Genomic DNA, 21,677 nt, shown 5'->3' on the forward strand with positions numbered 1-21,677 from the left:
GTGGACATTATCCCAGCACTCAAAAACCCTCTAAGAAAGAACAGTATTCTTATCTTTATTTGTAAATGGGATGTATGGCTGATTAATAGTGGCTCACCATATGCCACATAACATGTTTGCTGCTAAATGACAAAATAGAATATGTGGTATCCCACATGTGCTGCGCCACCTTACAGATGACATGTTTCAGGATGAGGTCTCCCAAGTGTCTCCTTTATCTGGAGCTTTGAAAGGTTATTGGAACTCTTTCTTAATTGAAGATAGTAATTTTTCTAAGTTTTTACTTCACCAAATTCAACTGTCTCACATAAGCAAAGCATTATTGACATTGCATGGTATTTTGGAGGGCATCTAGTCCATCTACAGAACCTAAAATGGAGAATTAAAACTATAGCATCCCAGGCAGACAGATGACCCAAATCTAATTCAATGGCCCCAACTAGTAAAGGACTGAGCCATATGAAATTTTATAAAATGAAATCTTTAAATAATGTTTTTAAAATCCTCCTATAGCACTCCTCGAAATCTTCGTAAAACAGAATTGAAGATTACACTTTTGGGTTTACTGTGCATCACAACTCATGCACTGATCACAATTCTTTGCTAGATGGCACACTCCAGGGCCAATATATGGGAACAGAGCTGGCTAATAGTAAAATCAAGGCTACTGAATTCATGAATAAGGGGGTCATACTGCATATCACCAAAAGAAGCTTAATGCTGAGCATGCCTCCACAGAAGACTCCTAACATCAACTACACTGCAGTCTACTCATTTCAGTGGGTAGAAAAATGGCTGAGTCAATCTTGCCAGGTTTTAAATGCTGTCTGTGGTCCCAGAGTCTCTAAATAACCACAAGCCGCTGATTAGATTACTATGTTATGCCATCCAGCAGGCGAAATGACATTCCATGCATTCCTTGCTCTGCTTTCAATGTTAGCTGTGTCATTCACTCAGGCAGAGACTATGTCAACCAACAAGAACCTCCCTCTTCAGAACAGCTATGTTTAACAACTTTCATGAGGACATGAGAATTTCCTTGTGTGTCATACCAATGTGATCCAGTCCAGAAGACCATTTTCAGTCCCAGCTGATTGAAAAGCTCTGAGGTTTCTAAACAGAAGACAAGAGAGGTGGACATTTTTTTCCTGGTAGTTGGATGGGAAACCACCAATGAATACCAGGTGCTGTAGGTTATATTTCAAAGGAAAAAACTGGAAAAACCATCTCTGCGTATTCCTCGCTTAAGAAAGTCCTATGTAATTAAAGGGGTCACCATAAGTTGACAAACAACTAGAAAGCATGTATACACACTCAAGGAAGAATCAACTGAACACCTTACCAGGCATGGGCAAACTTCAGTCCTTTAGGTGTTTTGGACTTCAACTCCCACAATTCCTAACAGCTGGTAGGCTGTTAGGAATTGTGGGCGTTGAAGTCCAAAACGCCTGGAGGGCCTAAGTTTGCCTATGCCTGCCTTAAACATACTTTATTTTGCCTGGTTTTCAATGCTAAGCATGGAAAGGACTGGCTAATGCTTGAATGAGATACCACCAAGAGGGTAGATCAGACAGGCCTAAGAAAGAGTATCATCTGAAATACTGAAGAGTCCCTGCTGCAACAATGGGCTACTAAACTGACGAATGGTCTAACTCAATATGAGGTTGACTCCTACATGCCTAACACTGAAATCTCACAAGAACTGGGTCCATCCCAGGAGAACCTAAAAGCACAAAAAAAAAACCCCACTCTCTTCTCCTTCAACTGTAGTGCCACTTCTGCCCTTTTTTAATGTTGGGGGAGGGGTGGCACCAACAGGGGCAACTGACCACCTAAGATGGCATTGGTGCTTTCCTGTTTCTGCAGAATGACCATTAATTTAACCACGAGTCCTATCAAAATCCACAATGTTGGCCCCAAAAGCTACTCTCTACTTATATGTGAGTTTGATTTATACAGGAGTATATATGGTAACCTTTCCTGCTAAAAGCCCTTCCTAGAAACACCCTCACTTAATTTTTGTAATCTAAACTTGCGTCAGAAAAGGGATAATGATAGCATGACCATGTATGCATACAAAAGCACTCATCATGCTAATCAAGTAGATGTGCCTCTCAAGCCTGAAAACATTGCAGAGGGCATGGTGTTTTGGGTATATTAAAGAGATCTGGCAAGATCCAGAATTGAATTCTAGGCTGGTCCTCCTTTATGTTAATGTTCTTCAGAGTTTGACCAGGCAGCCTACACCAGCACAAACGTAAGCTGTATGGCTGCATTAAAATTCCACAATGTGATTGCCTCAAAGTCCTGTTCACTTTATTTTATTTCATTTTAATGTATATGCTTAAGTTGACAACACAAATTGCAAGAGGCAAATTCAGAGAGTTCCCCCTGTGGCAGGTCACTAAGAAGTTGCATAAAATGAGATGCTAATAAGATAGAATGTACTTTTGACTGGAAAGTCTCTCCCAGAGCGACACTCTTTAACATGAAAGAGAGAATTATACAGCAGCCGTAATGTGCAAATTCCTAAACCACTCCAACATGTGACTGGAATCTCTATCTTTAAAATCACTAATTTATTTAAATACCTTCTTTGGAAAGCAAATTGCAGGAAAGACTTATTGGCTACGGAATGCCTTGACTAACAGGGTATCTGCTTGGGCTCACATTCTCCCATTTCTAGTGACTTCTTATCCTATGACAGCCAGGGCAGAAGCACATGCTGCCTTCTGTGAACTCTTTGGTTGTGCTGGGACTGAAAGAAACCACTTCCCTTTTTGTTCTTCCTACAGATGGTACCTGAATTAAAATGAAGAAAGAAAACAGCACTCCCAGTGGCATTTTAGGAATCTTCTTCCTGAACCAATAACTTTCTCCTAGCAATCTATTTTCAAACATTTCAATTCTTGTTCTCTCAACTAACAATGGAATTCAGGAATTCTGGGACATTCGTGTTTAAATAAGCAGGAGAAATGTCTACTATTATAATGAATGATGAAGAAGGTGTGGTGGAAAGCATTGACAAAAATACACATTCGGCTTCTAACTCCAGGCAGTGTTTAACAACAAAATGTGTAGGTGAGTCTGTTAGGGTTTGTCCCGTGCCCTCAAAGTCCCTGCAGAGAGAGCTATTCAAGGTTGCTCTTCCCTATTTCACCCAGTTTGAAGAAGAGACTTACATAATTTAATATGAATTGGGATTTTGCTGGAGGTAAACAAATGATAAAATAAGAGCCCAAAGTATGCCTAAAACACTCCATGCCTGCCTTTAAACCTAAACTGATAGAAACACAAGCGAACTTAAAGTGTGCTGAGGGTGTGAATCTTGTTCTTCTTCACTAGTTCCAACACTACTTTATTAACCTGTCTTTCTCTGGTGTGTGTGTGTGTCCTCTTCTGCCTGCAAAAAGCTAGAACCACACTCCTTTCATGTAGCTGAATTTCTCCAAGTCTCAAGCAACATGAGGAAAAGGCTTCAAACAACATTCAGCTCATTGTGGAGCCATGGAACTAGTTGTATATTTATTTATATGGCAGTTGAAGATCTATAGCCCTGCAGCAGGGCACATGCACTCCATGCACAAGGTCCCACGCTCAAGTTCTGGTGTCTCCTGCTTGGGCAAGGAAAAATTCATAAAAGCCACTGCAAAGTCTGTAGAGAAAATACTAAACTAGATAAGTGCTTCCCAAGTTAATAATGTGGTGGACCAACAATCCCATCCCTTCAATATACTAGGAACAGGTGCAATTTTATGTCTTATTAACTTATTCAGTTTTGTGGAGACTCACCACAATCCACCAGCTAGTAGCTCATTAGACACAGGTCAAATAATCAATGGACTCACCTCCTAGTTGCTGTAGGGACAATGCATGATGTACTCTTGGATTTGCAGCGAAAGCACTGCATCCAGTCACTGATTCAGCTCAAGGGGAAACAGGATTTATTCCACAGCTTCCTGGAATGATCCCAGAGTTTTGAAGGTGCGGACAGCTGGATCAATCTAGATCTTACCCAATCTGTTGTACAAACATTCAACAGACCCATCACTCCTTGCAGAGGCTTGCTGGTGAAAAGGCATCCAGGAGTAGCACTCCTGAGAGGAACTGCTTGTGGCAAGCAATGCAACAGTATCAGTCCCAATGTGGCCCCTGCCCATCCATCCTTCTGAAAGTTTGAAAAGTTCTGGAGTGCTCCTGGGCTGCACTGGGGCAGCTCCAGAGTCCTTTACACCAGATTAATTGGTTAACTGTAGACACTGCTTTAAACTTCCAGTCTTGCCCAGCAGTATAAGACAGATCCCCTACAATCTTGAGGCCAACACAAAGAGTACTTCTGAAGAATGTGCTTTGGGCATTTGTGTTTGTTTTTACAAATTTGTTACAATTTTTTTTCCAATCACTCAAAAACGTACAGAATTTGCCTCTTCCATTTATTCCTAGTTTTCAACTTAAAACATTCAAAAGATTCTGCTACATCACTGTGACAGTCAATTCACAATCCAAGTGAATACAGTTAGAATAGCAAGGAAGTTCAATATTTATTTCAATTCCTAACTTTTATGAGAGCAAGCCTGGTCCCTAACTGGGAATGAGATTTTCTAATTTAGCTGAGAAACGGCATGACAGGTATGGACATTTATCAAGAAAATGAAGTTATTCCTAAGCAAATAACTACTCTGAGTAAGAATGCATCCAAGAAGAGTCAGAGGACATTTATTCTAGCAATTAGAAGATAGCAAAGCTTAGAAGCTACATTTTTTGAAGTATAACTCCCAGAATCCCCCAGCCAACAACCCATGTCCATCGAATACTGGGAGTTGTCATTCAAAAGTCTCACAAGATCTAGAAGGGGAGCCAGATGAATAAAAATAAATCCAATACATCAAACTACAAACAATGCTGCAAATTATTTGAATCTATCAAGCAACAGGATATGAGGAAGTCTTGAGAATGTTTCAGCTACTGAAAGGTAACTTCCTACAAGAGAAGAAACTGGAGAAAATCATCAGAATTCTCTAGCTTTTCAGGAATCCATCTACTGAAAAAATGTGTGATAGCCCAATCAAAGTCATCTACAAATATGCATGACTGGGTGCTCTAATGCTCTCATCCTCTGAGGCCCTCAAAGGCAACAGAATGGTTCAATACGTATTTAATGACTGGAACTGATCCAGCAATTATTATTATAGTCTATTCTTACTTATAGTCTTATTCTTACTAGAGACAAAGTTGAAGTACTTTGGCCACATCATGAGACAGCAAAGCCTAGAGAAGACAATTATGCTGGGGAAAGTGGAAGGCAAAAGGAAGAGGGGCCGACCAAGGACAAGATGGATGGATGGCATCCTTGAAGTGACTGGACTGACCTTGAAGGAGCTGGGGGTGGTGACGGCCGACAGGGAGCTCTGGCGTGGACTGGTCCATGAGGTCACGAAGAGTCGGAGACGACTGAACGAATGAACAACAACAACAACAATTCTTACTTAGTATCAGAGTTTAGAAAAGTGTCTTTATTTAGAGTACAATTCCCAGTCAGCACAGTGACTTCCTGGAGCTGTTCTGCAAAACCCAATTCTTCTCTAGTTTTTCTAACAATCTTGACTATATAAATCTGCCACAGCTCTGCAGATTTTCCTGGAAATAATTCCCATGTAACAAGATTCAAAATTATTTTTTTACCTATCCAATGCTTATTTGAGAGGGGTGTTTCATTTCACAAAGTATATTGTCAAATTTGAATTAAAAGTTTGTTGAAACATGGAGAGCCGCTCTTCTTTTTTGTGATGCTACTGTGTCATTTTCCATTAAAGAAGCAATGCCCAAGAACACATCTCAAAAGGTGAGGGACACCTGTCTTTTCTTTAGGAATATCCGGTCTTGTGAATGTATTCCAGCCTCCAGGAGATTCTGCAGTTGCGCAGCAGGCCCTCTGCTGGAGGATGCAAACAAAACTCAGAAGGCAAAGGAGTGGGCCCAACAAAACTATGCAACCGTCTCCTCTACCAAACCAGTCAGCAAACTAACACTCACAGTTGCACAGAAGGTAATGAAAACAAAACAGCACCATGTTCCTTACAACTTATAGATGTTAAAAACAGCAGGTAAAAACAATACAGCTTCTGTATCCAATGATTTCAAATCCCACTCTATTTACTCTGTTCATTATATAACACAGGAGAGGATGATCATGTTTCCTATTATCTTTGTCTTCTTTTAGAACACTGACAAGGAATTCTAACATCAGCATCACTAAGCACTCACTTGCATCCCTAGGATCAACATCTGCAGTTTCATATATCCACATCCAACAAAGTATGTTATTGCTAGGCATTTTCTAGATCCTCCAGCATAACACTATGGCATTTTTGGGCTAGAAGTCCTTCATTTCAATAGGGTCGGCTATTATCTGAGTTTCTGTGTGTTCATGTACAGTCCAGGAATGTACCACAGATATAGGTGTTGCACTGTATACACTAGTAGTTTCTTTGCATTGGGTGTTTCTGTGGCATAGCTGTGAAGCAAATATGAACATGCTGACACTAGAAATCCGAAGATTCTAGTTTTCAGCTTTAAAAATTCTACTCCTCATTGAGAAATATGCCTTAAAGAAAGGAACATGGCACCAAGCCCAAAACGCTTTGGTTATTTTTTGGTCTACCTATTTTTCATCTTCAGCATCAAGGGTTAGGGTTTAAACATCTGAAGCAAATATTTCAAAGGAAGGACACTGAACTATAACTGCATGATATCCATCAGCTGTGTGTGGGCTTTTCATGGAAATAGTAGGCAAATGATGTTCACCGTATGTACCCAAAATATCCTGATGAACTGCACTCTGCAGCATCAGACACATTCACAAACATTTGTACCTGACAGGTTGTGCATCACTGACACAAAAGATTTAAAATTGAAGTTATTAACTTCAAACCAAAATGTATATTGTGGAAATAGGTCCTACACATTTTACCTTCCAAATATCAGATGGTATCTAGCGCCTTTAGGGCAGTAGTTCTTATCATGTGGGCCACAAGCCACCAGTGAGCCGCGAGGATGAAAATCTGGTCCACAAACCTCCTTCCTCTTTATTTATTTAATTTCCACTCCTTTCACGCCGCATGCCACTCCTTCCATGTCACTGACCATGGCATATGTTCTGTATCAGAAACTAGAGCTGATGTGGTCTAGCCAATGAAATTTTCTGAATAAGCATCCCAAACGGAACCTAAAGTTAACCAAGAACTGATTCGTAACCCTTTTGGCACTAATGTTGGAAAGAGGTCCCTGGTCAAGTGGTCCCTGGTGAAAGTGGTCCCTGGTATTAAAAAAAAAAAGATTGGGAACCACTGCTTTAGAGTATCTAGTGTGCGTGTGTGAGTGCATGTATGTATATGTGTATGTGTGTGTATCTAAAGAATTGCAGGATGAACATGTCATTTTGAAAGATGTGCACTGTTTGACCATTTTAAGAAATCACTATTCAACAGACTGTCTGATCTTGGAAGCTAAGAAAGGCTGGCCCTGGTTAGTACTTGGATTGCAGGTGCCAACAAGTACCAGGTTACATTTTGGAAGAAGAAACAGCAAAACAAGAGCTTAGTATGCCTTCCCTAAGAAAACTCTATGAAATTCATGAAGTCACCATAAACTGACAGGCAACCTGAAACCACACACATATATAAACAACCAATATTCTCTCTAGTGAATATTTTAGTGGACAGCCCAAACATGGAACTACTTTTCTCCATGTTTGAGCTGTGCAACCAATCAAAGTGGGATCTATCACAAAGTTAGTAGATTCAGACATTACACAAACCATCAGCACCACATGTGCTTTTACAAAGGGGTTAACCATTTGCTGCAACCTAAAGGCTCCTTATGGTTTTTTATTTGGTGTAGTCATGCTTATTATCTTGTTTCCTGGACCAACTTCTAATCTTTTTTGATTTTAAAATAAAATTATCCTGTGTCACAATGTCTGTTTTGCATTTTTTCATATCTAGACCCTTTCAGTCATTAGTCATAGTTATATCATCTTTCCGTTTCTCTTCACTTTTTAACCTGCTAATTAATGGGGAGAAAAAAATGAGTGCCACCAAAATGGTTCTCAATGATGTGTGCCTTCAAATCATTTCCAAATTATATTACATACAGGCTTTCTTGGCAAGATTGGTTTGGATGGGGTTTTCTACTGCCTTCTACTGAAGTGAGAGAATAACTTAGGCAAGGTCATCCAGTGGATTTCCATGATTGAGAAGGGCTTTGAACCATGATCTTCTGGAGACCAACTGCTAGACCAAATTGGCACAACCGACACTGTGATGACACCATCAACAGAGGACACCAAATAAATACAGTGAAGTAAAGAAAGGTACCTACAAACTTGCTTTATGTGCCAGAGTCTTGGAAGGTCCAGATCTAGTACTCATCAGCTCTGACACTTGCCAGGCAACCACCAGCTCATAGGGTTGTGAGTTTAAATCGGGGAGGAAAACACCCATAGCTACCCTATCTGTAGCCCACTGGAAAAACACGGAGTGCAAATATAGCTGGTAAACAAACAAGCAAGCATTACAATAAGTCTAACCTTGAAATTAGTACCATGCATACTCCAGACCCTAATTTTGGATCCTTACATCCATCCATCAGAAAACATGCAGCTTGCCAAATTATTAAGCAACTAGTTTTCAAAGCCCACTGCTGACTGTGCAAATAGCGAAGGGAGTGACATTAATTTCTGACTACAACTTTTAATAGAGCTTGCACAAGTGAGCAATCCCCAAAGATTTAACTCAAGGGCAATAACTGCACCAGTAATTTTTCTCCTTTACAGCATCTCAACTGTTGTCCAAAACAGCCCACATCTGGACAAAAATGAAAAGCAGCTGCCTTGTATGTGGCTGACAGCTAACCTTAAGATGTACTTCAGCCTTTTACCTCCATGATTTCTTACCTCCCATTTTCAAGGGTGTTATAACTTAAATAATCAAAAAGTCCCACTCTCTTTAACTTTATTTTAACTTTACACAGTTGCCTCACCCACCCCAACATTAAGGTCAAAGCAGGATAAACACGACAGTCTGGCTTTTGGGAAAAGAAACAGTAAGCGGCCCATATGGATTCAGATGACTATAGCCAAAAAGAGAGAAAGAGAAAGAGGGTTTTTGCATCATCAATAATTATGCAGACAAGGCAGTTTCCGCAGGTGTAGCTTTTCCCATCCTTGCATAATAAAAGTTGCCCTTGCCAAAACTTATTTTAAGTAGCATGAAAATTCCTATCCACTTCAACTTATAATCAATCTCATGCACACATCTGCAGCTGCTCTGGAATATGGATCCCGTGGCAAGAACTTTAGGGGAAATTTGAGTGAAATCAAACACTATAAACGAAGGATAACTTTACCTTCCTTTCGTTTCAAGCCTTGGCTGTCAAAACGCAAGTTAAGTTTTCCTGCAGAAGAATAAACTGCATTCAAACTGTTTTTCATTCTGTCTCAAATATGCTTTAACTCGAGCCAGCAAATATTTAAAGGTCAAATGTAGTTCTTAAGGCCAAGATTGCTTAACACCAGCAAGAAACTGAGTGAACTGTTGTCCTATCAGAACCAGAAGACTTTGCTGCCAAGATCTGTTTCTTATTGCTCTGAATTTAGACTTCAGAGTTAGTTTATTGACAGCTAGGAGAATAATCAACTACCTTTTCTTCCAATAAAGGTCCCTAAAGTCAACCTTCAAATGCAATTTTTCAGATGGAATCTAACAAACAGATCCAACTGCTGTTTAAACAGCCAATTACATCCAAATTGAATGTAAAAGCTAGAAATTAAAATCCTATTAAATGTACAGTACTCTCAAATGTGAACATTTGATTTGTTTTTTAAAAAAATATATATTAAAGGGTAGACTGCAAAGAGATTAATTTGTATCTCAGAGAGACAGCTGGGAAGCCCCCAACAGTCTGTCAAGCCATTGAAAGAAATCAACCTTCTGGAGGTTGACGCCTTTTTACTGGAAAAAAAAAACACCAAAATAAGAAAGCACACACGGAGAAGCAAGGACAGACTATTCCCTTTCTATTAATTTGATTCCTCAAAAGTCAAAGGAAAAGAAAGCAAGACAAACTAAAAAATGAAGAAGGCACATGGGGGCAAACAAGAACAGTTGGCTGTATTTTATAGAGAGGAATGAAGACAGAGGGAAAAGGAGGCGACCCAAAAAGTAATGCTAGAGGAGGCTAATGAGGGAGAAACAGGCAAGGAGAAGTCGTCTTGGGATGCAAGATTAATCATCAGTTAACATAGGCACGGCCATGCATTTTTATTTACGCATTACTTTCTGGATGATATCCCAGAATCCACCAAGCAGTTTTGGTGATTATTTTCAGGACTCCTGTCCAAGTATTCATACTCTCTAAAATGAGACAATAAAAGGGGCATCATTGCACTGGCAAAAAGGATGCTTGCTGCTGTAAATAATGTGTTTTTTGGGGGGTGCACACACCGCTAAGGAGCCCCCGGTGGTGCAGCAGGTTAAACTGCTGAGCTGCTGAACTTGCTGACTGAAAGGTCAGTGGTTCAAATCCAGGGAGTGAGGTGTGGTCCTGCTGTTAGCCCCAGCTTCTGCCAACCTAGTAGTTCCTGCTGCAATAATGAGCTACTGGGTTAAAGTGCTGAGCTTGTTGACCGAAAGGCCGCAGGTTCGAATCCGGAGAGCAGTATGAGCTTCCACTGTCAGCCTCAGCTTCTGCCAACCTAGCAGTTCGAAAACATGCAAATGTGAGTAGATCAATAGGTATCGCTCTGGCAGGAAGGTAACAGCGCTCCATGCAGTCATGCTGACCACATGACCTTGGAGATGTCTATGGACAATGCTGGCTCTTTGGCTTAGAAATGGAGATAAGAACCACCCCTCAAAGTCAGACACAACTAGACTTAATGTCAAGGAGAAACCTTTACGTTTACACACCGCTAAAGCCAAGGAGAGGAGCACCAATGAAGGCTGACAAGACTGCCAAGGAGCAGATGGGGCAAGAGCTGAACCCAGGGAAGAGTTTCAGTACGTCGGCATTGGGAGGTATCAAAGGAAAGCATGTGGGGCGTTAGGCAAGGTGAGCAGATCCCAGTGAAGCACAAAAGGGTGCTGGGGCAAAAGGAAGGCACAGCCATGCAGAATGTCTCTGAGGGATGGATGTAAAGGAAGGCAATCCCACTGATGGAAAGGAGAGGTGAAAGCCTGCAGATGAAGGAACTGCGTGTAAAAAGAAGGAAAGCCTCATAGTTTGGAAAAGAAACACATTACAGAAGGAAAACGAGACAAGGTTACCAAGTGATAAACCAGATGGGGAGGTGATGCTACTGTTGTTTCAAGCTGTTGTAAATCTGATCAAGCTGTTTAAACTTCAGAGTCATTTTAATGTTGCATATAGGGTAGGATTTGAAGATTTTAAATAAATAAACAAACAAACAAACAAACAAACAGGAAAACTTTATCAATGGGACATAATACATGTACTGGCTAGCTATGGGTTTGGTTTTTGTTTACCTTGGGGACCAGCATGGCTAGCACTGTTGTTTATCCCTGGACTAACCTTATTCTCAATGGGATTAGGAACTAGGAAAAGATAGGTCTATAGTGAGTTGGGGGGGGGGGGATGTGAAGACTACCAACACAGTCTTACCTTCCAAACTGTACCCCCACCCCCAGCTTTTTAAAAAGTCAATTTGGACTGCAACACAATGAAGCTTCAGAGGAAGGTTATTACGACCCCTCCCCCAATGTCCTGAGGAAGATCTGAAGTTGGGAGTTGGATAGGAGTGGCCAAGAGAAAGGTGTTCATGACTGGAAGGGAGGGAGAGGATGTCACCTGCTCCAAAAGGAACACATGAGAGCAAAGAAAAAAAAGGAGGAAACTTTCACCTTCTCTTCACCCCCCATATTTCCCCACCTTGAACTATGGGTGCTTCTACCCTATCAGAATTAATGCGGTTTGGCAGTGTTTTAACCACCCTGGCTCAATCCCATGGAATCCTGGCAGTTGTAATTTGGTGAGGTCCCAGCACTCTTTGGCAGAGAAGGCTCAAGACTTTTTGAAACTACAACTCCCAGGATTCTGCTGCATCAAGTCACGACAGTTGATGGGCTGTCACACTGCATTAATTCCAAGACAATGTTGGGTTTCAACATCACTACCTATTCTCTGGTGGCACAGCGGGTTAAACCACTGAGCTGCTAAACTTGCTTACTGAAAGGTCAGCGGTTCAAATCTGGGGAATGGTGTGAGCTCCCTCTGTTAGCCCCAGCTTCTGCCAACCTAGCAGTTCGAAAACATGCAAATGTGAGTAGATCAATAGGTACTGCTTCTGCAGGAAGGGAACAGTGCTGGCCACATGACCTTGGAAGTGTCTATAGACAACACGGGTTCTTTGGCTTAGAAATAAAGATGAGCATCCCCCCTCCCCCCCAAGCTTCAGAAACAACTAGACTTAATGTCAGGGAAAAGCTTTACCTTTACCTTCTCTCCAAAGCATGAAAGGGAGATACACTGGACACCCCTTCCAGGAGAGGTTGGAGGAGGGGGAAAATAGCAATGCTTGCATGAGAGATTGCAGCTTGGCAGAGCTAAGGAAAGCCTAGCCTAGGTGCATCTAGAAATAATGCAGCCTGGTACCACTATGGCTCAATTTCCAATGGCATTTGGAGTTTGACGAGGCACCGGCCCTCTTGGGCAGAGTAGACTGAAGACCTTGTAAAACTACCCATCCCATGATTCCATGGCAGTGAAAGTGGTGTCAAAGTGCATCATTCCCACAGCATAGACTAGGCATGGAAGATATAAGATGCCATCATTATTCTAAATGTGTATTACCTTGGCTGAGCCTGAAGCAGGCATGGGCAAACTTTGGCCCTCCAGGTGTTTTGGACTTCAACTCCCACAATTCCTAACACCCTACCGACTGTCAAAACATCTGGAGGGACGATGTTTGCCCATGCCTGGCCAAGGCGGGAGCCAAGTGCAATGCCAGGGAGGGAATGCAGGTCAGCTGAGTGGAAGCAATGGCTCTCCGGGAGGGGAAGACCAGCGGGGGGAGGAGGAGGAGGAAGAGGAGGCGGAGGGGTGAGAGGAGAAGACCCCCCCCCCCACCGGAGGGAGCCGGGCGAGTTGGAGAAGGTAAACAAGCGCCACGCCCCCTCCAGCCCTCCTCCTCCCTGCCGCGCAGCTCCCTTGGCGGCCACTGCTGTACATTTCCATTCCCAAATCTCTCCAGGCCGACGACCACAATGTCCCGCCCCGCGCTGCCAAAGCCACCAGCGCCCCAGCAAAGAAAGGCGGGTGCTGCTACTGCTGCCCTTTGGAGAGAGAGAGAGAGAGAGATAGCTCGCCCTCCCTCCCTCCCTCTCTCTCCAAAGGGAAGGCTTGTTTATATCCGAGGGAGGCGCTGAGAGGAAGCCCCCAACCCTGGCTGGCGACACGTGAGAGGCTCCGATCATGTGGGCGCCGCGGAAAAGAGGCTGCGAAACGTGCTGCGGATCAACCAACACAAACGGAACTCGTGTCGCTCCTCGTTGCCCCGGACCCCGCGCGCCACCGCGGACCCAAAACACACACACACACACAACACACCTCTCCTTCACCCCTTCTCACCCTAAGACTTGGAAGACACTCCAAAGGCCATCACAATCCACAAACACATACAGCACCCCTTCTCCTCATCATAACAGTTGGATTAGACCTCAAGGGCCATCACAGCCCCAAAACACATACATACACACACCTCTTTCCTTTTCAGAGGCTTAGAGAGTTGGAAGAGGCCATCCCACCCAACACACACACACACACACCTCTATCCCTTTTCACAGAGGCTCATATTTGGAAGAGGTCACCCAGCCCAACACACACACCTCTTTCCCTCTTCACATAGGCTCAGACAGTTGGAAGAAGCCATCCAGCCCAACACACACACACCCCTTTCCCATCATATTTGGAAGAGGTCACCTAGCCCAATACACACACCCCTCTTTCCCTTTCACATTGGCTCATAGTTGGAAGAGGCCATCCAGCCCAACCCCTCTGCCAGGCAGGGAGGGAAACCCAGTCGGTTTGCCCCCCCCCCTCTCGTTCCCCCCAAAAGAGAACTGCTCGGCCTCTTCTCCTCATGCCCCCCTCCCTCCCGCCTTCCTTGGAGACCGACCTTTGGGTCTGGCTCCTGCCGCAGTCATTAATCCAAGGGAAGCTTCCCAAAGTTGGTTGTTTACATCCCTGCCGCCTCCCTCCCTCCCTCCTTCTCTCTCTCCCTCCCTCCCTCTCTCTCCCAAGCAGGACGGACCAACATGCGCCATCACCACCATCCAGGTCGGAAGAGGCAACAACACACTTCGCGCACTCGCTTTTTTTTCTCTCTCTCTCTCTCTTGCACGCACCCCGCCTTCCTCCTTTGCAGCCAGGCAGGGAGCAAACAAACGCCAGGAGGGAGAAGGAGGAAGGAAGGAGGGAGAGAGGGAGGCAGCCATCCAGGGAAGCTGCGGAGAAACAGAAGGGAAGGGAGGGAAGGAAGGCAGGGGCAGCTTTCCGCTGGCTTGTTACCTTGTCCGGGAAGCGGAGGGCTCCTCTTCCTCCTCCTGGGGAGCGGCGTTAGGCCAGGGGGCGTCGGCGAGGGCGGGGGGTCCGGGGGCGCCGCATGCCCTTGCCCTTCCCTCTCTCCCTTGCCCTGCTCGCCCCTCCGCTCAGGACTCGAGACAAAGTAACTCCATGGGCGCAGGAAGCGGGCAGGCGCGCGCACACAATCCCCCGGGCTCGGCTTCCCGCGGAGACGGCCGCGCGGAGCCCAACCCGGCCGGCCCTGCCCCGCGCTTCTCTTCCCTTTTTTACATCCACTTTTCCTCCTCTTCTTCTTTTCCTTCTTCTCCCGAAAATCCTGCCACCCTGGCCCTTGCTCTCCCTCCTCCTCCTTCTCTACTGGCCAAGCAGCGACTTCGGATTCTTCTTCTTAGGAGTGGATCAGTGATGATGCTGGCGAGTTCTCTCTCCCCCTTTTCCTTTCTCCACGCGCCTTCCTTCCTTCCTTCCTTCCTTCCTTCCTTCCCCCCTTTTTCAATTTCTTCTTTTCTTGCTGGTTGTTTCTTCCCGGCGAGCAGCAGGTCCAGGTGCAGCTGCAGACGTGGGTCCCATCCCTGATTGTGTTGGGCATGTGTTGCCTCGCTCCCTCCCTCTCGCCCTCCTCCCCTCCTCCCCCTTCCCCTCCCTCGCCTTCACCTCCCTCCGATGCGCCCAGTCCCCATCGCTCGCTTGCTTTTCTCTCCTTGCGCCTTGGGCAGCTGCAAAGGGCTCACTCCGAGAGAGAGAGAGAGAGGGAGGCACGCCAAAGCCAGGCTCGCTCGCCTTCCCTGCCCTCTCTCTCTCTCTCTCTCTCCCTCGAGATCCCTCTCCAACAAGCCTGATCAGGTCACTTTCGCAATGATCTTCAGCCTGGCGCGAATGCACACACATAAACACACACACAGAGGCAGGGATCGCACTTTCTGGGCTCCCTTCCTCGGAGGTGCAACACTCTTTTCCCACCCTCCAAAAAACACCGACCCCAGAGCTTGCTTTCCCTTCCTCGGAGCTAAACCTGCACCTCGCTCCTGATCCGCGGGGGTGTGTGTATGTGTGTGTGTTATTCCCCCCAAAGCATCCTCCTCCTAAGATTATACTTAACCAAATCTTTTGGCGCCATATTAATGACGTACTTCAAATTTGCCATTTCTTCCTGCGTCAAAAAAGAAGACGCGTCTCGCGCGGAGCCGGGAGGGAGGGAAAGAGGGCAGGAGGGGGCGTGGGGGTGGAGCTGGGAGGGAGGCAAAGGAGGCCAGGCAAGAGACCCCCAAGCCGACTGGGTGGCTGGCTGGGTGGGCTCGGGCGGCGAGGAAGTTCCCCTCAGGGGGCTCCTCGGCGTGGCTCGCAAAGTTCTGTGGGGCTGGCCTCTCTCTCTCTCTCTTGAGGAAGGAGGTGTGCGGAGCCCAAGGTGTGTCCCACACATATACACAGAGACTCCGACCGGGAGCCGTTAGGAAGCACTTGCTCCTCCGGCGTGGCGGTGCTTGCCAAGAGGGAGGAGGAAGAGGAGGAGGAGGCGGGGAGCGCGCGCTCCGGGCCTGGAGGGGCGGCCTCGAGGACAGCCTGCCTGCCTGCCTTCCTTTTCTCCCTCCTGATTCGCCAGTTTGTCCCACTTCACGCCCGGCTCGCTGAGATCCTTCCACCCCCCCCCCCCCCACCTCCTTTTCTCTCTCTCTCTCTCTTCCTCCCCAAGATCTCTGCGGTTTGCAGACAGACACACAGAGAGAGAACTTTGCACAGTTGACACAGGAAGGAGAGGAGCCGGGTCCGCCCTCCTCCTCCTCCTCCTCCCGCCCCTTGCCGTGCTCGCCTTGACCTTGGGATGATGCACAAAACAAGGCGGTAGCAGCTAGGAAAGCGAGCTGGTGGCTCTCTCTCCCTCCCTCCCTCCCTCGCCCCCTTTGCAACGGTTGGTCACCCCCCCCCCCCCGCCAGAAAGGAGGACAGCTCTTGCTTTTTCTCCTTCCCCGAAGTGCGCCGGCGACCTTTGTCCCCTCCCCCGAAGCGCTGCCCGCCAATATTTGGGGCTTTGGGGGCTGGATGCGCTCCTGACGGCTGAACTTTCTCAACAGCTCCAGAGCTCAAGGTTCAAGAGCCAGCGCTGCTTTCCCACAGCCTTGGCTCTTGGGGTGTACCTTCAAGCCGTTGCCAACCTATGTCAGGCCTGGCCCAGAGTTTTCTAGGGTTGAGGGTTGCCCTGCTTCTTAGCAGGGGGCTGGACTGGATGGCCCACGCGATCTCTCCCAATTCTATGATTCTATGAGAGTCAGTGCCTTGTCCAGGAGTGAGTTTCTATGGTCAATCCTGAGCTGGATCAACCCCGGAGAATGAATGCAACTTGAACTGCCATGTCTCATGGCTATGCAATGCTGGGAGTTGCAGTGTTGCATGGTTGTGTGTTTGGTTTTTTTTGCCCTCTCTGACACAGAGTACTTGGTGCCTTGCCAAACTACAAATCCCACAATTTCATGGCAGTTAGAGTAGTGCCAAACGTATTAATTCTACAGCGTAGATGCCCCCCCCCCCCCAGGTCTCTAGAGTCTTACTCTAACTGTGCAGGTACAGCTGTACCAGGAGCTCCAATTTTGTTTGCTTTGCATTGAATGTTCATTGGTAGTCCTAAGTTTCAGGGACTCTGCAGATAGGTGGCTTCTTTTGGCTGCAATCATAGGGAAAGCCACCTGTCAATTATCGTTAGGTTCCCTGGTCCCGCCCCCTTTGGGTTTTTGGAGGGAATAGGAACCTTTTTGAGTTCAGTCCACACAGAGAAGCTTTCCATGCAGGACATAATACCAAGAGCTCCTGTAGAAAGCTTCATCTTCTATGGCTTGGCCAGGGAGATATACAGCCTACGGCTTGGCCGGGGAGATACAGCCTTACAGCTCCTTTGCTGAGGGACTTCAGCCAGCCATCACCAAAACCTGAACTCCTTTTTCCCTGGAAGTCTACAAAGCTCTGCTTGGTAAGGGTCACTTGCGGAAGCCAGACGCAGTTGGTACCGGGTGTAGGGGCTCCATGCCAACAGAGGCAAAGAAAGACTGCCCAGATTAGAAGTTAAGGATTTCCCCATTAGTTAAAATACCAGTCATGAAGATAGTGCCTGTTCCCTGTGGACAAGATTGAAAGAGGCTATAGACTGTCAAGAAAGCCTTGAAATAGCTGTTTGTTTTCATTAATAAAGAACTTTGTTGAACCTTTAAGCAATCTAAAGACTTTGTTTTGGGGAGGTCCAAAGGCCTTTAATCTGAGGCAGCCCCGGCGTCCTGTTAGGCACACAGAATTTATGTCCTGTCTACAGTCTTATGCACAGGCCCAGCGTGTGACAGCACACTAACACTCAGAGTTTGTCAACCAATATTCACTGGAACTGTAAAGGTAAAGTTGTTTCCCCTTGACGTTAAGTCCAGTCATGTCCAATTCTGGGGGTTGGTTCTCATCTCCATTTCTAAGCCAAAGAGCTGGCATTGTCCATAGACACGTCCAAGGTCATGTGGTGAGCATGACTGCATGGAGCGCCGTTACCTTCCCGCCTGAGCAGTACCTATTGATTTACTCACATTTGCATGTTTTCAAACTGCTAGGTTGGCAGAAACTGGGGCTAACACCTGGAGAGCCACAGCTTGAGCAGGTCTAAGTTTGTTACCACTTTACCTGCCATGAATCCATACTTTGAAATCTCAAAATTGGAAGCTTGATGGCACACCATCACTCTTTGACAGAGAAGGATAGATTCCTTGCAAAACTACAACCCTCATGATTAAGCCATTAATCCATTAAGCCATACCAGTTAAAGGTAGTGCCAAACTGCATTGATTCAACAGTATAAACACAGCCTCATTACTGACAAAGAATCCATTTCACAACATAGTGCTTAGAAAATACTATGATGGCTTCATTTCCCCTAGCATTCAAACTGCAATGTTTTATGATACTATAAATGAATTCACACAGAGGCCTCGGTGGTGAGCGGGTTGAAACACTAAGCTGCAGAAATTGCTGACCAGAAGGTCAGCAGTTTGAATCTGTGGGACAGCATGAACTCACGCTGTTAGCCCCAACTTCTGCCAACCTAGCAGTTCAAAAACATGCAACTGTGAGTAGATCAATAGGTACCGCTCCAACAGGAAGGCGCTCCATGCAGTCATGCTGGCCACATAACCTTGGAGATGCTTATGGACAACGCCGGCTCTTCAGCTTAGAAATGGAGACAAGCACCACCTTCCAGAGTTGGACACAACTAGACTTAATGTCAAGGGGAAACTTTTGCGTTTACCTACATGAATCCACCCAATAAGCTTCTTCTTTTTTTTACCATAAATACCCTGGCTTGTCTTGAGAGGTACGTTATCTCTTAGCCTTTCTTCTTCATCTTAAAGATGGGAAATATTACTGTGAATTCTTAAGTATAGTAAAAGATCTGTATCAGATTTTATATTTATCTTGTATTAATTTACAAAGTGAGTTCAGATGTTGAATTTTCTCTCCTAGGCAGTGGCTGTGGTGGTGATGCAAGGCAGTATCTCTAAAAATATACTACACATCAACTGATAGAGGTAGTTACTCAGTGTGTTGGAGCTAAACATTAAAACTATTTTGGGATGCCTTGCAGTAGAGAGTTCAAAGGAGTTATCACTTTTAGAAGAACACATGAACTATCACTACAGCCATTTTTGAACATCCCACCATGGACATAAATCTCCCAGCAATTCTTTTAAAAACTTTATTATTAGAACTTGCACAAGGAAAAGGGGGATTAAATTCCTCCTTATATCATTCAAACACTGTATAACATTCTTACACTTCAGTTTAGATACGCCATATAACATTAGTACATTTTTTTAAAAAATCAGCATACCTTTCTTGAGCAGGATATCATCTTGATGTTATTTGAAAGAATAATTCATTTTAGATCAATGCATTGCAAGGACCAGGTTGTGGCACAGCTAGTTAGTAGCAAGCTGCATTAAATCACTACTGACCGAGAGGTCATGAGTTCGAAGCTAGCCCAGGTCAGAGTAAACTCACAACCATTAATAGTCTAGCTTGCTGTTGACCTGTGCAGCCCGAAAGACAGTTGCATCTGTCAGGTAGGAAATTTAGGTACCACTTTATGTGGGGAGGCTAATTTAACGAATTTACATCACGATAAAACCTTCCAGCAGTGTGCATAAGAATGAGGAAGTACTCCATCAAGTACTCAGTGTCACAAGTAAACGGTGAAGCAATAGTTCCCCCCTGTGGCCAAAATCGAGCATATCCTCAAGAAAGCAGAAAGCTGGAATGTTAAATTGCCTCTGTGTCTGCCTATATATGTTGTATGTCTAAATGGCATTGAATGTTTGCCACGTATATGTGCATTGTAATCTGGCCTGAGTTCCCTGTGGAGTGAGAAGGGAAGAATATAAATACTATAAATAAATAAATAAATAAATAAATAACACTCATCAAATCAAGTCACCTCTAACTTATTGATCAAGTATTCCCACATAAGTATATAAAATGTGATTTACAACCAATAAGGTTGTTAGATAGTATCCCTCATAGATTTACAGATTGTGAAATTGGGTTAAAGTGTCCTGAATCAGGTGAAGGACCTCCATGCAAAGTGGAGGATCTCCTCTGTCTTCACACAATAGGGCAGCAGAAGCCATGACACCACCTGGTTAGCCTGCTTTTCACTCCTCAAATATTCATGCTTCCTGGTTACTATGACAGACTAGAGTGGTCAGCTGCTTTCCAAGGTGCCCCATGTTCCATTCTCTCAACTGCCAGTTCAAATATCATATCACATGGAAGCATTTAATTTTGGCTTGAGGACAGATTTGACGTTTCCTGACATATAAAGAAAAATTTAACAGCAAATGAGTTGGCATGGTATATTGGTTATGGGCTAGGCAAAACTACGGTTAGGTGGATCTGTAATTGGTTAAATGAATGAACCCAATGGGTGCTGCAGGATTACATCTTGGGCCCAGTTTTGTTCAACATCTTTATTAATGACTTAGATGAAGGGTTGGAAGGCATGATCATCAAGTTTGCAGACGACACCAAATTGGGAAGGATAGCCAATACTCTAGAAGACAGGAGCAGAATTCAAAACAATCTTAACAGATTAGAGAGATGGGCCAAAACTAACCAAATGAAGTTCAACAGGGATAAATGTAAGATACTCCACTTAGGCAGAAAAAAGAAATGCAAAGATACCGAATGAGGTTTGTCTGGCTTGACAGCAGTACCTGAGAAAAAGATGTTGGAGTCCTCATGGACAAAAAGTTAAACATGAGCCAACAATGTAATGTGGCAGCTAAAAAAACAAAAAGGTTTTTTTGTTCTGTGTAAATAGGAGTATAGTGTCTAAAGGTAAAGTAAAAGTTGTCCCCTTACATTAAGTCTAGTCATGTCCGACTCTGAAGGGTGGTGCTCACCTCCATTTCTAAGCTGAAGACTGGCGTTGTCCGTAGACATCTCCAAGGTCATGTGGCTGGCATTACTGCATGGAGCGCCATTACCTTCCTGCCGGAGTGGTACCTATTAATCTACTCAAATTTGCATGTTTTCAAACTGCTAGGTTGGCAGAAGCTGGGGCTGACAGCGAGAGCTCATGCCGCTCTCCTGATTTGAACTTGCAACCTTTTGGTCAACAAGCTCAGCAGCTCAGCAGTTTAACTCCCTGCACCACCGGGGGCTCCCCGGTCTAGTGTCCAGATCCAGGGAAATCGTGCTACCCCTCTATTCTGCCTTGGTTAGACCACACCTGGAATACTTTGTCCAATTCTGGGCACCACAGTTGAAGGGAGACATTGACAAGCTGCAATGTGTCCAGAGGAGGGTGACTAAAATGATCAATGGTCTGGAGAATAAGCCCTATGAGGAGCGGCTTCAAGAGCTGGCCATGTTTAGACTGAAGAAGAGAAGGCTGATAGGAGACATGATGGCCATGTGTAAATATGTGAGGGGAAATCATAGGGAGGAGGCAGCAAGCTTGTTTTCTGCTGTCCTGGAGACTAGGACAAGGAACAATGGCTTCAAAATACAGGGAAGGAGATTCCACCTGAAAATGAGAAAGAACTTCCTGACTGTGA

At 45.0% G+C, this 21,677-nt stretch overlaps 1 protein-coding gene across 5 annotated transcripts in view; it reads right to left on the bottom strand.

Moving 5' to 3' along the window:
* The window catches only part of JADE2 (jade family PHD finger 2), a 192,634-nt gene extending 176,826 nt beyond the window's left edge, over positions 1–15,808 (bottom strand). The window contains exon 1 of one of the 5 annotated variants that reach the window (XM_060765283.2): positions 15,729–15,808. Coding sequence is in view for 2 of the 5 variants with exons in the window: in XM_067463695.1 (XP_067319796.1) it covers positions 14,327–14,332 (6 nt within the window). In the remaining 3 variants the exon portion in view is untranslated. Of the gene's footprint in view, positions 1–14,191; positions 14,291–14,326; positions 14,421–14,583; positions 15,224–15,728 lie in introns of those variants that run through there. The other 4 variants (XM_060765285.2, XM_067463695.1, XM_060765284.2 and 1 more) reach the window with 4 other exon arrangements.
* Between the last annotated feature and the right edge of the window lie 5,869 nt (positions 15,809–21,677).

This window comes from Anolis sagrei, chromosome 2 (assembly GCF_037176765.1).
Source record: "Anolis sagrei isolate rAnoSag1 chromosome 2, rAnoSag1.mat, whole genome shotgun sequence".
NCBI lineage: Eukaryota > Metazoa > Chordata > Lepidosauria > Squamata > Dactyloidae > Anolis > Anolis sagrei.